This window comes from Homalodisca vitripennis, chromosome 3, assembly GCF_021130785.1.
Source record: "Homalodisca vitripennis isolate AUS2020 chromosome 3, UT_GWSS_2.1, whole genome shotgun sequence".
Lineage (NCBI taxonomy): Eukaryota > Metazoa > Arthropoda > Insecta > Hemiptera > Cicadellidae > Homalodisca > Homalodisca vitripennis.
The window spans coordinates 189,383,819-189,398,822 of record NC_060209.1 but is presented as its reverse complement, the minus strand read 5'-3'; the positions used below and the strand labels follow the sequence as shown (position 1 = coordinate 189,398,822).

General features: G+C 34.0%; 1 protein-coding gene across 3 annotated transcripts in view; it reads right to left on the bottom strand.

Moving 5' to 3' along the window:
- Positions 1 to 220: 220 nt before the first annotated feature.
- The window catches only part of LOC124357888 (phospholipase A2 inhibitor beta-like), a 36,481-nt gene continuing 21,697 nt past the window's right edge, over positions 221 to 15,004 (bottom strand). Inside the window, exons 4-7 of one of the 3 annotated variants that reach the window (XM_046809978.1) lie at positions 13,824 to 13,984; positions 12,823 to 12,937; positions 11,206 to 11,363; positions 221 to 788 (exon numbers count right to left, since the gene is read on the bottom strand). In XM_046809978.1, the coding sequence (XP_046665934.1) occupies positions 395 to 788; positions 11,206 to 11,363; positions 12,823 to 12,937; positions 13,824 to 13,984 (828 nt within the window). In that variant the 3' untranslated portion in view covers positions 221 to 394. Of the gene's footprint in view, positions 789 to 2,314; positions 2,895 to 3,222; positions 3,806 to 11,205; positions 11,364 to 12,822; positions 12,938 to 13,823; positions 13,985 to 15,004 lie in introns of those variants that run through there. The other 2 variants (XM_046809979.1, XM_046809976.1) reach the window with 2 other exon arrangements.

Here is a 15,004-nt window from a genome sequence, read left to right as displayed (position 1 = left end):
GGACTTTCTTTCTCCGGAGTACTCTCAAGTTTCTTAAAGGGTCAGCCGGAGGTGAGCTTGTAAAAGCCTTGAGGCTGCCTTTAAGGCCTGTTGAACATCAGTGGTGATCTAGAGTTTAGATTGCCAGGCAAAACGCTCCTCCTCCGTTCCTTGCTCGTTCACATCAGCTTGTTTTCACTTGTGTTGGAATGGCTTTTTTTTTAACATTAAAACACAAAAGTATTAAAACATTATTTATTAATTTAGAATTATCACTATCACAATAAATTTTACCTTAGTAAAAAATAGCATATATATATTACGTCAAGAAGCACCACTAAAATATAAAAGGCACCAACATTTAGTGACTGACAATAGTTATGTCATGTACAAGTAAAATATATAATTTGCTTAATTAGACTTTTTCAGGGGTATCAATTTTGATATAGGAAACTTCTTCAGGTTTCTTCAGGCCACTGATCTTTAAGTAAGGAAACTGCTGTATCGTCAGCCAGGACTGTCGGTGGGACTTCTTTGTGTAGAGTTGTTTGAGCAGCAGACACAACATTACAACCAACACCGCAAGAAGGAACAATAGCTCCAGGCGTAGCAGTTTCTCGGGCTCGTGTTCTCGAAGCCGAGTCAGACCTTCACGGAACAGGTACCATTGGTCCACGAGTCCGGTACAGCCATGGTGATGGATGGATTCCTTAGTCAGAGTGGCAACTGCGTCACCACCTTCCTCTGGCAGGAAATTCCTTTGACAGTCGTTGTCATGGCAGACCATGTGTGACGTGAACATGGCACACCTGAACATGTTCAACAATATTGTCTGTAATGATAAGGCTAAGGCACAATATAAATTACCCACCACCATGAAACTAATATTGAAGCTTACTACTAACTTTTGTTTAAGCAGCTTAAATAACATAATTTTCTGGATTTAATTTTATTGCAGGAAAGAAATATGTAAATTACAAAAGAAGAATTAATAGTAGTTATTTGATGTCTCAAAACTGTTATTTTATTGTTATATAAAAACCCGGTGAGGAACCTACGACAGTAACCACTATAAAACAACCTCAAGTGCATTAGGTCAAAACTTATTACCTATCTTGTTTTGTCTTTACATGTACGACCTCCGAACTGATTAATAATGAAAGCCATATTTAATTACTTGATAAAATTTGCGAAAAAGACCAATTTGTGAAAATAACGTCGACTAAGTGATGTAAATTACCCAGCAATGATCACTTCTGGCTGGTTTATACCTTATTCCAGTTCAACCTACCACTGGGCACAGCAAAAACCGATGTGTCACTTAAATCTGGGCAACCCTATGGTAGTCCAGGAGTGGCACATCACTAACCGCAAATGTCGAGATTCTGGAGTGCAAGGGTAATTCGATAGGTCTACTGCGAGACTGTTGCAGTTGGTGGCGATCATTCCTCAAGTATTACAGGTTCTTGCTAATCTCAACAAGGGTGTGCCACCCCTTGCCTGCCTTGACTGGAGAGGCTGATTCAGAGCTGGCCTCCCCTTCTTCCAGGGAGACATGACTTTGGGATTTAGTGCCCTCATTGATCTCGATAGGAGGCGGCTCCTACCCCCTAACCTTACCCATCCTGCATATGCTGTCACTCCAGACACAGCGCTATTATAGAACTAAGTGCAATTTATAAGCTTCTTGTCCTAAGAGGAAAAAAAGTTATGTACATAGTTTTGAATGCACGACAAGCCACTTTTCAAAATCCTCTACCACACAGAGTAACATCTCTGCAGGGATAGTCCTGAGCTTCTAAGTACCACTTCCCATACCCTTGCAACATTATCCCATGTTGTTACAATGCATCTCGGTCCTCCATAGTTCCTATCCATTATGTTGCCAGTTAATCTGAAGTTTAGAGTCCATCTAAGGATAGTGTTACAGCTATGTGTCATCTGACATTAAATTGTAAATGGAGCAATCGCTGCGTAGCTGTCACACATCCACTAAAACTGACATAAAAGAACAAAATACCTAGCCGTCCCACAGATCTAAAGCAACTGAAACAGTGTCTTGTGTAGAGAAGAAATATTCCCACTAAGCTTTTCCTCCACCACCTGCTTTTGGTAGGACACAGGTCAAAAATGTCTGTCTTCCTAGTGTCACCCTGTATATTATTCCATTCACCATAAATGTACACCTATAATAAACCTTTCAGTTCCTACCCTCTTAATTATGAAGGTTGTTTTTATTAGTTATTAATAAGTAATTTATCCCAAAGTATAATAAATACTTGGGAAAATAAATCTATACAAGTGTAGGACTAAGTTGATAACATTAAAACAACAATATTAAAGCATTATTTATTAGTTACCATTTACCACTATTATAATTTTACCTTAATTAAAAACTAGCTTATTAAAAATATATATTATATATATACTACATCTAGAAGTACAACTATAATAGAAAAGGCACCGTAATTTAGGATAACTAACAGATAGCTATGTCATGAACATGTCAAATATACAATTTGTTTAATTAGGCTTTCTCAGAGGTTTCAATTTTTATATATGGAATTTCTTCGGGTTTCTTCAGGTCACTGATCTTTAAGTAAGGAATCTGCTGTAGGAAGGACTGTCGATCGAACTTCTTCTTTGTGCAGGGTGGTCGGAGCAGGAGACACACCACAGCGGACACCGCAAGAAGGAACAACAGCCCTAGACGTACAAGTTTCTCGGGCTCGTGTTCCCGAAGTCGAGTCAGACCTTCACGGAACAAGTACCACTGGTCCGCGAGTCCGGTACAGCCACGGTGATGGATCGATTCCTTAGTCAGAGTGGCAACCGCATCACCACCTTCCTGTGGTAGGAAGTCCCTACGACAGTCATCATCGGAACAGACAGGGTACGTCATGTGGTTGGCACACCTGAACATGATCAGTAACAGTTCTGTAGTGATCAAGTCACCACCAAAATGGCACAAAAATTAGAACCAATTGTCTCTCAAAGTATATTATATAACACAATTTTACTGTATTCTCAATGTCTGGACATTTCTCTTCCGAACACAACCAACCAATATATATCATTGTTCCATTAACCGTACTTTAAAACCTTTTCAGTTCCTTCCCTCACAATTATTAGGGTTGTACTTCTTCTTAGTTATTTATTAATAAGTAACAAATCCCATTGAATTATACTAGGGAATGAAGTATACATGGTTGGTGCAAGGTTCCTTAAAATTATAACACACAGTATTAAAACATAATTTATTGATTTTAAACTATCACTATCACAATTTTACCTTAATAAAAAATAGTTTATTAAAAATAGATATACGTAGGTATTACAACTAGAAGCACCATTAAAATATAAAAGGCACAAAAATTTAGGGCGACTGACAATAGTTGTCATATACAAGCAAAATATAAAATTTGGTAACTAAGCTTTCTCGGGGATATCAATTTTAATATAAGGAACTTCATCAGGTTTCTTCAGGTCATTGATCTTTAAGTAAGGAATCTGCTGTATCTTCAGCCAGGACTGTCGGTCGAACTTCTTCTTTGTGCAGGGTTGCCGGAGCAGCAGACATAACACCAAAACGAACACCGCAAGAAGGAACAATAGTTTCACACGTAGGAGTTTCTCGGGCTCGTCTTCCCGGAGTCGAGTAATGCCTTCACGGAACTGGTACCATCGATCCATCAGTCCGGTACAGCCACGGTGATGGACCGATTCCTTAGTCAGACTGACCACTTTGTCATCACTTTCCTCTGGCAGGAATTTCCTATAACACTTGTCGGTGGAACACACGGTGTACGACGCGTCGACGGCACACCTGAACACAATCAGTAACTGGTCTGTAGTGATCAGGCACAATATTTTACTTACACAGTACTAAAATTTTAACCAAGCAGATTAGATAACAGAATTTTACCAGATTTCATCTCATAGCAGGGATGAAAATATGTAGAGTACAAAAAAAGGCACTGATAGTAATTTATTAATGTATCAGAACTGTGTTAGGTCGAGATAAAGTTTTTGTCTATTTTGTCTTGTTTTCACAGGCATGACCACCTGGCTTAATGCTGGAAAGATTTTTTCTGTACAAAGTTATAGTGATTCAGTTTTATTTCCTCAATGTCTAGACACATTTCTTCTGAATGTAAACTACACTGAAACGTAATTGTTACATTCACCATACGTGAAAACCTACAATAACTCTTCCGGTCCTTTCCCTCACAATTAGGAGGGTGTACTTCTTATAAGTAAAAGAGCTAAATCACATTTGGAATTGTTATTGGGAGTATACCATATCTTGGGAAAAGCAGGGATTTTTGTACTGTCAACTATAGTTTGTATTATTAATTTGTTCAAGATACAAGATTATTTATTGACCATACACAATACATGCAATGAGTCTCGTCAAATGTAGAGAAATAGAATAATAAAAACTATTGTAGGGGGCTATGACAAGATAAAGTAAAATTTCATTAAAGTATTAAACTAATAAGTATGGTTAAAACTACATAGAATAAATAAGTTAAATAAATAAATAATAAGTCACACAACAAGTTCAAAGAGTAATAAATAAACAATAATAAAATCACACAAAGAATTAAAACGAGCTAGTTTAAACATGCAAGTTATTAAAATGTAATAAAAAGTACTCAGCAATAGAATAAATAGGGTTGCTAACCAGAAAGGCTTTCACTGAGTGTTTAAACCTGTTCTTGTGCTTACTAGAAGAACAATGTAAAATTTTAGTGCCATGATCTCAAAGTTGTGTTTGAGTTATTTATTATATTTAATAAATAAATAGCTTATTACTTTGCCTAGTGGTACACTCATGCATGTTACTACAAAACATAAAACTGTTCACATGCGTTTTAACATAGATAAAACAATTTAATATGTAGAGAGAAGTTGCAGAGAGAGCATACTTAACCTAAAAAATAAAGGCTTTCAATGGTGTCTAGGCTTGGCTCCACATATCAATCAAACCGCCTTTTTCTGAAGTTTTTTGGAAGAAACTGTGTTTGTTCTTGTTTAAAAGCAAATATTGAGGAAAGATGTTTTAGAATAAAAAAAAGTAAGTTTTAATTTTGTATTTATACTTAAATACTGTTTTAAGTAATGCATACACCTAAACCTATATTTTACTAAAAATGTATAAAAATAATGCTTATTGTAAAATCTAACTAGCGCAATCAATCGGTTATTTATTTAGCCATTAAACACAAATTGGTGCTATAGGCTGTCACAGGTTTACAACCATGTACAAATATATTATTTTGGCCTACCTAAAATATAACAATGTATATGCACAATTAATAAATCATGTAACTAAAATTAAAATTCATATACTTATATATGGAGTAAAAGGCCTTTTCTTTAAACCATTTAGTAATTAAACTGTAAACAGCTTATTGTGAAACTTGAAAAACGGGAGGAAATAACAAAAGATTTCTTTAAGTTTATTGTTTCTAATACCATACCCTACTACCTCGAAAACTTTACCAGTAGCTCCAAAATGCTTCATGTAAACAACAGTATAACATTGACCACTCTACCTCCAGTAATCTACAAAGCACTAGAAAAAGCAAACTAGCATTTATCTATTCATAATTCAAACACAGTGACAAAAAATAAATAAATAAATAAGTAACTCTAATGGTAAAATGCTACCAATTATACAACATGTTAATACACGTCTTGGTAACCAAAGCAACTCAAAAAATTGTCCACTCTCTCATATTGGTACTGGAGAACAAAAGACCTTATCAACTAAAAGGAATCATGGCAAGTCCTCTTGATAAAGATAAGAAATTGGCAGATTTTTCAAAATAAAAATTAACCTCTTTAGAGCGGATAACTTATTCTGACAAACCCTTAAAACCAATACTATTTAACACTTTAATGGACACTGTATTTTTTATTAATTTACACTATGTGGCATAGCTGCTATAGCAGTCACATCAATCACTTACTTAAGAGTCATGACTGCTATGGCAGTCATATCAGAATGTGATTCACAGGGACATGACTGTTATAGCAGTCAAATTAAAAATTAATTTTTTTATCTAATGTGTGTCGAAATAAAATAAAAAAGTAATGTTTATCAGTTTATTATGTCTTATTAACATATTATAGCAACTTGTATTTTTGGGCAACCTATTTTTACAGTAGGCAGCATTGCCAATCAGCTGATACTTTATGAGCAAGTATCAGGTGCTGTCCTGCAATAAATGCTTGTTGTTCTGCTTTGCTACTAGTGTCCATTTTACAGCCTAGACATGAGTAGGTCTAATGAAGACTTAGTTAAAGTGATCAGTGAAGTGTTGGATTTACCTAGTGAAAGTGATATAGATCCAAGAAGTGAGCCAGAATTGTTTGATGTGTCTTTTGATGTAAGAGGTATAACAAATAATAACCTCAACAAAAATGTGGTAGCATCAATTACTGCAAGTACTTCTTCTAATCCAAATGATTTCAATGACAACCAGTCATCTGATGATGAACATTTGCCAACTAATAATGAGTCTGGTGTTTCAAGTTTGGCTACTTCATATGTTGATAGTTCAAGTGAGGCAGACGACACGGATGAAGATCCAAATTACGAGCCATCAGATGTAGGAAGTACTGCAAGCTTTAATGAGTCCTCTGCAGAGGAACTTGAAGCTGAAGTAAATTTTAACCAACCATCTACCTCAGAAAACTCAACAGAGCCTAAAATCGTTTGGTCAAAAGATGCAAAACCCGCACCTAACTTTCAATTTGACAAAGATCATAGTGGCATCAAATTAGATTTACCTACACATATGACACCATACTTAGTTTTTTCTAAACTTTGGGATGAGGATATTATGAACATGATTTGCTCATCAATTAATAATTATGGTAGGCTAATGGATAAACGATCTCGTCCACATGCAAAAGGACGAAGATTGAAGAACTTTAAAGAGGTGTCGGCAGAAGAGTTGAAAATATTTCTTGGACTTTGTTTAATAGGGGGCCAAGTAGGATTTTCCCGAGTAAGAAGTATGTTTTCAACTGATCCCCTGTACTTCCACCCAATATTTTCTCATTCGATGAGTGGTAGGCGTTTTGAAGCAATTTTGCGTTGTTTTAGCTGTTGCTATACAACTCCTCAAGAGTTGCCAGAAGATCCTGATAGGCTAGCTAGAATAAGGCCACTATTGAGCAAATTACTTAAGAACTTCCAAACTTCCTACATACCAGAGGAAGAGTTATCACTTGATGAGAGCCTATTACTGTTTCGAGGTAGACTCTTTTTCCGGGTTTTATATCAAAAACAAAAAGTCAAAATATGGCATTAAGTTCTATGAACTTTGTTCTGCTAACGGATACGTTTTAAATGTTGAAATTTACCAAGGACATGTTGGTGAAAATGAAATTGGTTCAAAAACCGAGAATCTTGTTCTGCAACTCCTGCAGCCGTACTTAGACAAAGGACATCACATTTACATGGACAATTACCACAACAGTGTAGCCCTTTCAAAGATTCTCCTCTCAAGAAAAACCCACAGTACTGGAACACTACGAAAGAATCGTAAGGACAACCCAAAAGCTGTGACAAATACAAAACTGAAGAAGGGCGAGCACATTTGGATGAGACACGAAGAGGTGTATGTTTCAAAATGGTGTGATAAAAGAGAGGTTCTGGCAATTACAACAGGCCATCAACCAAAAAATGGTAATAAGTAAAAATCGCCATGGCACAGACCAAAACAAACCTGTTGAAATCACCAAGTACAATGATTTCATGTCAGGAATTGACCGTTGTGATCAGATGGTGTCCTACTACTCGTGTCCCAGAAAAACAAGAAGATGGTACAAGAAAGTGATGTTTCATTTGTTGGACATAACTACTTTCAACAGTTTCTTCATTTACAAGGAACACCTACAATCCACATCAAGTTTTATTGAATTTAGAGAAAATCTTATCAAAGACCTCATCGGATTGCCACAAACTATAACTCATGGTCGAGATTTGATCAAGCCTAAGAAGACTGTACGTCCAGGAACTGCTGCTATTGAACCACGACTTTCTCACTGCATGGAGAAAATCCCCCTACCTCCTAACTGGAAGCGATCTACTTCATACTACTTGAGATGTAGGGAGTGTTATAAGAACAAAATCAAGAAGCAGACCTGCTACCGCTGTGAAGGCTGTGATGGGAATCCACCACTTTGCCCTGGAAAATGTTTTAATAACTGGCACATTTAATAATTTTTAGGACCATGGTCATATTATAGTCACTTACCAAGTATTATTTCAACATTTGTCTGTTCTACATAAACAATAAAAACATTTTGTACTGAAAAACATAATGACTGCTATAGCAGTCATGACCCTAGTGATAAAATATTGATGTGTGGGGACATGACTGTTATAGCAGTCACACTTTTTTCTGACTTCATCCATCTTCCTGATTTTTTTTACATTATGACAGTATTTTTCTTTTAGCTGTACCTCAAATAGTTTTTGAGATATGAAACTGTATCCTGCCACTTGATTTTGGTACATGACTGCTATGGCAGTCATGCACTTTGGGTTGATCAGTATATTTGAAGTGCCATATAGAAACCCATTCCCCATGACTACTATGGCAGTCACGTCCATTAATGTGTTAACTCTCCAAACACATATTGATTTGATCCGATGATCAGCAGGCCTAAATCTCAAGATCTTTTAAAGGGACAAAATGATTTTTTGACTTCGGCCAGAGTCTATGTGAAAAATGGAAGTTTCAGAACAAAGGAAGATTAATTGAAATTCCCTTCAACGTTGACCAATATGGATAACATAAATATTAGTGATCGTCTTGTTATCGCTGAACAGCTAATGTACGCACATAGAACCAGTAGACAAGCTGGTGTTGACAAATATAGACATAGAAAATACCAACTTAAATTAAAATGTGACTTATAAATCACGTTATTTTTGTTATTGTATGTTTCTAAATAGAGTCTATACATAAATAAAATATACATATTGCTGAACGTTTACATATTTTATTTATATTGCAAAAAAGAATTTATAATTGATAAAAATGCTTAGTGTTTGTATTATTGAGTGTTTTCACATCTTATTTATAATGTAATAAAGTATTTCTGAATTATAAAAATGTGTATTGTAGATCGTTTTGACAGGTTTGAATACCCGCCCCTGCATTTAAATTACACATGTGTGAAAGTATGAATAGAATTTTTGTTTAATGTAAATTTTCCACTAAACCAGTATTTTTGGCTGTAGGGTAAAAAGATAACATAGAGCTAACAAGCAAGACTTGTATACGTGAAATAATCAATTTTATATTTGTACTATGTTAGGTACCAATTTCAGTTTCGAGTGATGTTTGTCACCTCAAGTGATGGTGACATATTGTCTGCATTAACATCAGTCAATATCACGGGAAAGCTAATCAAGTTTTTAAGGTAACATTTGTAGTTTTAAAATATTTCTTTTCTGACAAGGAAGACATTAATAAGGTTCTTTAAATATTTAAATTGATACAGTTTAGTCTTATGTTTTACAATTTTAGTTAAAACAATTGTCACAAGCATTTTACAACTAACACAATAGGTAATCATTTGATGTAAATGTTAATTTTCAAATGGCAATACAAAAAATTTTACTCTGGATTTATAAACGAAAGACTGTAAATAAACGAAACATTTATGTTTTAATGTTTGTAAGTTTCAATTTATATTTTTGATTGTCTTATCCCTATTTTGTCTTAAATGATACTTTATAATATCAACCTTTTTATGTGCACTTTTGCAAGTCTTTTAAAAAGTATTCGTATATGTTTGTGTAATTTTATATAATTATTAATCTATGGTGTAAGTAATTAATCTAAGCCTAATAATCTACAAGATCAGTGGTGTGTGTGTATAAATATATATATATATATATATATATATATATAAAATAAACAGAATTGGTCCCAAAAAAACTGCCTCGAGGGACTCCCACACATCTAGGGAGGACCTAAGATGGACTTACGGGGAGGGGGGGAGTACAGTTGAAATGGAGTTTCTTTCTTAGATTGTTAAATTAAAATTAATTAAATTAAAGATGTCTTATTTTACCAGGCGAAGTTAGGGCTAAGAAGCCCTCTCTAACACTTAACCTGGATAACATAAATTGTTATACTGCCACAATCAGTGGGCCAGTTGGTCTGGTTCACCCTATATATTAGATAAAGTAAATATACATACATTTACGTTTTTGAGTTGACATTGTCACACAAGCAACTTCAGATTAGAACACTTCACAATCCGTTGTCATGAATTGGGGAAAAACACAAACAATGTAATGGGGAAAAACACAAACAGTATAATGGGGAAAAACACAAACAGTATTGACGTTAAGAAACATAGAACAGTACAATATTGTAGTCAGAGTACCATTCTACAACAACAACCACATAATATATAAATAAATGTTTAAATATAAGGTTTATCTTGATCTCGTATTATATCAGTATATGAAAATTCTATGAATCAGTAATCGAGCCACAGGAAAAATAAATCATACAGTTCACGTCCAATAAGAGAAGAGGGGCACAATAAGAGAAGAGATAGGAAAAAGAATATGGAAGAGTGGAAAGTTTTTCAATATGGTGAAGAAGATTGTGTGGAGTTGGAACATTGGGAAAGAATCAAAAGTATTGATGTATAAATCTTATTTCCAACCAATTTTATTATATGGAGCAGAGACGTGGACGTGGACTAAAAATGATTTAAGCAGATTGCAAGCTGCAGAAATGAGATTTTTAAGAGGGATAGAGAAGACTACAAGAAGAGATAGAATAAGGAACGAAATAACCCAGAGAAAGATTGAAGGTAAGTTCACTGCAAGAGACAATGGAAAGAAGAATACAGTGGATGGGCATGTGAAGAGGATGGGAGATAATAGAATGCCTAGAATAGCACTGGAGAAGGAGGAAAGAGGAAGAAGACCGAGAGGAAGATGGGAGGATCAAGTGTGGAAAGACATAGAGAGAAGGGGACTACAGAAAATGCAGGTGGAGGAAGAGGAGACCTGGAATGACAGACAAAAGTGGAGGAGGCTGTGTACGACGACCCATGATAACGGAAACGTCAAATGATGATGAGTTCACGTCCAAAAAAACCAGCCCAAGATATAAAACCTTATTTGTAGCTACTGCCATTAGAGTAAAAGTTATAATCTCATCAATGACTCACTTTAAGATACTCAGATCTTGAACGTTGTAGTTGTCTCTAGCGTCAATCATGCCGCAGTTACAGTCCCATGGGTTGGATGCCAGTTTGATATTCATGCGGTAAGATGGCAGCTGCACCCCATCACCAAACATCCTCAGATAGTTCCAGTCCAAGTCCACCTACAATGCACATGTACATATGTTACGCAACGAAACACACATAAAAGTGAAGAAATCAAATTATTGAATAACTCAACGCACTTGTTAATAAAATCATCCTATTCTATAACTCATGTAATGAGCCTTAATTAATGTACTAAAATGTGTCTTAATGACGATCAACGCCAATGACTTGAGTAAGAGATCTTGGAATGTGAAGATAACGTATTTTATACATTTTATGTCTTATAATAATGTTAATCAAATATAACAATGTCTTATTATAATTTTAATCATAATACTACGTACTTTTCTTTTTTACATAACCCATCAACCATATAGTAATTGAGAAATAAAAAGGTAAACTGTAGATTTTGGAACATCGTACATTAGAGCACTACAATGATGTATATACACAAAACATTCTATCAAAACCTTCATAGCTTTCAGAGGTTCACTGCTACTACATAGTCTCAGGTAGCTGCAAAATATTATACCTTGTGCTGTTTAGTGCAGCTAACATAGACTGATTTTATTTGACCTGTGGTCAAAGGACGTATAGAATGCATTATAAATTGAAAGAGTTAATACTTTAATAGTAGTGTATGCTCTTGTTAATAAGACCATAGTATTGGAATCACAATTTTCATACATGAACCAGTAAAAATAAATGTTTAGTTTATTTTGATTGGTTTCTTAGTGATAAAAGTTTTATTTTTCTTGATCATTGTGTAAAGTGAGTAATCATTTAGACAAAATAACGGTGCGCATGATACGTGATATGATGTCAGATTCTGAGCATGATTTGGAGGAGGATTATCGTATTTTAATGAAAATAAAAGATCATCTGCGATTCAGTTTGAAAGAATCTTGGGTCAAATTTAATGATTCTGGATCGTAGGGTGAGTTTCTCAACGACAATGATCCTGATCCAGAGTTTGAGGTTAGGCCTAATGATCAAGACGTGAATGATGCTGAGTATGATTATGATAGGCCTTCCATTAGTACTAAACATGAATACTTTCTTTCTTTTGTGTTATTTTATATAAAAAACACATTTATAGAACATTAGGTAGTTTAAAAAAACAATTATACAACATAGGTGGTTGAAGAATAAAACGTTTATACAAAGTTACAATTTTTCAAATTTTATATTTTTCCATAATTTTGTTTAATTTATAATTTTGTTCAAATAATTATTTTATCATAAAAAGGCACATTTTCTAAAACTGTGTGTTCTCTTCTTTAATTTGATATAATATGTTAGGTTAACACAATGTCTTCTTAATTTAAAACATTTTTTTAAATCACAGCCAGTATACTGAGTAAATTCATTGTTATAGGCCTAGGGTCCGATGTGTTAATATAGTAGCAAACGTTTAGTGGAATAATTGATCTTATTTATCAATAAACTTAAACAAGAAATATTGACGTTTATATAAATTCAAGAACAAAGTATCAACATTTAACCAAGTCTGACCTGAGTCAATTTCTGGAGGCTGGTGAATGTGGCATTGTTCAGAAAATTCATGGTAAGAGAGATCACTTCCAGGTTGGGCAGAAGAGACAGAGGATACTCGTTTACCGACTTTATCCTGCAGAAGAGTCATCAGTTCAGTGAGTTTCAAAATATCAGCTGCTGTAAATTATATCTGTACAAGGTTAAAACTAATATTTTCTTGTATTCTGAAAAACATATGGTTGGTTTTTAACAACCATTGTGTACATCTTCAACAAAGAACATTATTTTTCTTTCAATTTATCATTAAAAGATTATGAAGAATATTTATTTTTACCTCACCAAAAAGTAAGAATGTCCTGTTAGGGCATAAAGTTTATTTGTGCAGAAATAACTTTAGCTTCCTTCAGTTTTCAAGGAAAGTGTCAATTAAGACTTGTTACGTTGTTATTTCTTTCATTATGTGCTTAAAATGACCAATAAAGATTGCATCACTAATCTCAGTTTGTGAATTTTTTCAGAGAAAGGTTGTTTTTTCCACCTGTATGATCACATTTGTCATATGGTTTTTAAAATCAATATTCATTTCACTAATAAACTCAGCAACAAACACTACTAACATAAATCATGAACATTTTCATTAAGTTAGATCATTATGTAATATTTACACAAAATACTGTATAATTACATTACAAATTACATACCAAATTTTCAGTAATCGAATGATTACATTATTTAAAAGTACTACAACTTGTCGGTAACTTGCTTATACAAAATAAATGTAAACATTTAATAATGTTCACTAATTATTATATAATTTTGACCACTAGATAAACTCAAAGTTCAACTTAATATCACTTTAAAAAGGGCTTTACTAAGAGATAAGATGAAAATAGCTTTTGCTTTTTCGATGGCCTCTTAGTTCTATTACAATACATGGAAACAAAATCGCAATCACAAACTGAGTTCTGAATAATAGTTGAATTTCAGTTAAAATTAAACAAGTGACATCTAATACTTGCCAGTTGTAAGAGAGGTTGAGATTTTTGAGACTAGTGAGGACGGAAAGTTCGGGCCTCACTTCAGGCAGTTTGTTGTGGCTGAGGTCTAACACTTCCAGTGTGTCCTTGAGCTGAGGATACCACTCGAATGTTTTCAATCCGTTGTTGGACAGATTCAACACCTACAACACCACACACTTAAGAAAAACAGTCCAAGTCATCGGTGTATGCCAAGTTACAACAGTGTTAACCCTTCCCATGCGGTAGACGGATATATTAGAATGGTAGGATTTGACGAAAACGTCAAATATAGTTATATCCAATATTATATCTCTAAGATAGTTTTTTAGTTCACAAAAGGCATTTGAAATGGCCAGTGAATGCTCCGTGCTTATCACGGTTGCTAAGGAAGTATTTATAAACAACCCTAACTCTGCGACAGGGGGAGGGAAGAACCCTTTGTCTAACTTCGACCACCTGCTCGTCAGTTATGCGTTTCATACAGAACCATACCTAAACATAAGTCAAAGTCAAAAAATCTTTATTCGTTTTAGTTACAATGATGTAACATTTGAATAGTGTCAGTTTAAACTAGCTAAAATGGTGTGTATTACTGCTTCCTTGGTTGCTTACTAGAGAGGGTGTTTACTACGTATCTTGTTATTATTCTTCATCATGTAGTAGTGTTGTTTGAAATATTTATCTTGTTTTTATAGTAAAATGTAATTAAACCTTTTGTTTAGTTACATTTTACAATAAATTACAATTTATTTAAAATAAACAGTTCTATAAATAGTTTTTTTTTATATTTTGTCAATAAATATGAACATTTAAAGTAAAATGCCCTGTTTTATACTTTTTTCTTTTTCCTATTATAATTAGCTATAATAAAAATTAGCTTTAAACTTAAAGAAAGACAATTTTTTTTTATTTGCCTTGGCGTTACACAACAGTTAATGGATTTATTAGTGGCGTTAATCCACATGCTGGACTCTTCATAAGGTTTACCTTAAGCTTAATAAATTGTAGATGAGGTTGAAGATAGTTCCATGTTCATGGCTAAAATGTATTTTTTTCAAAATTTAAACAGTTGTTAACTTAAGAAGTTTTGCTAAATTATTGTTATCCACTGCTCACATTTTTTAAATACTTATTTTGTAATTAAAAATATTAAAGATAAAATACTATTGTACCCCCACACA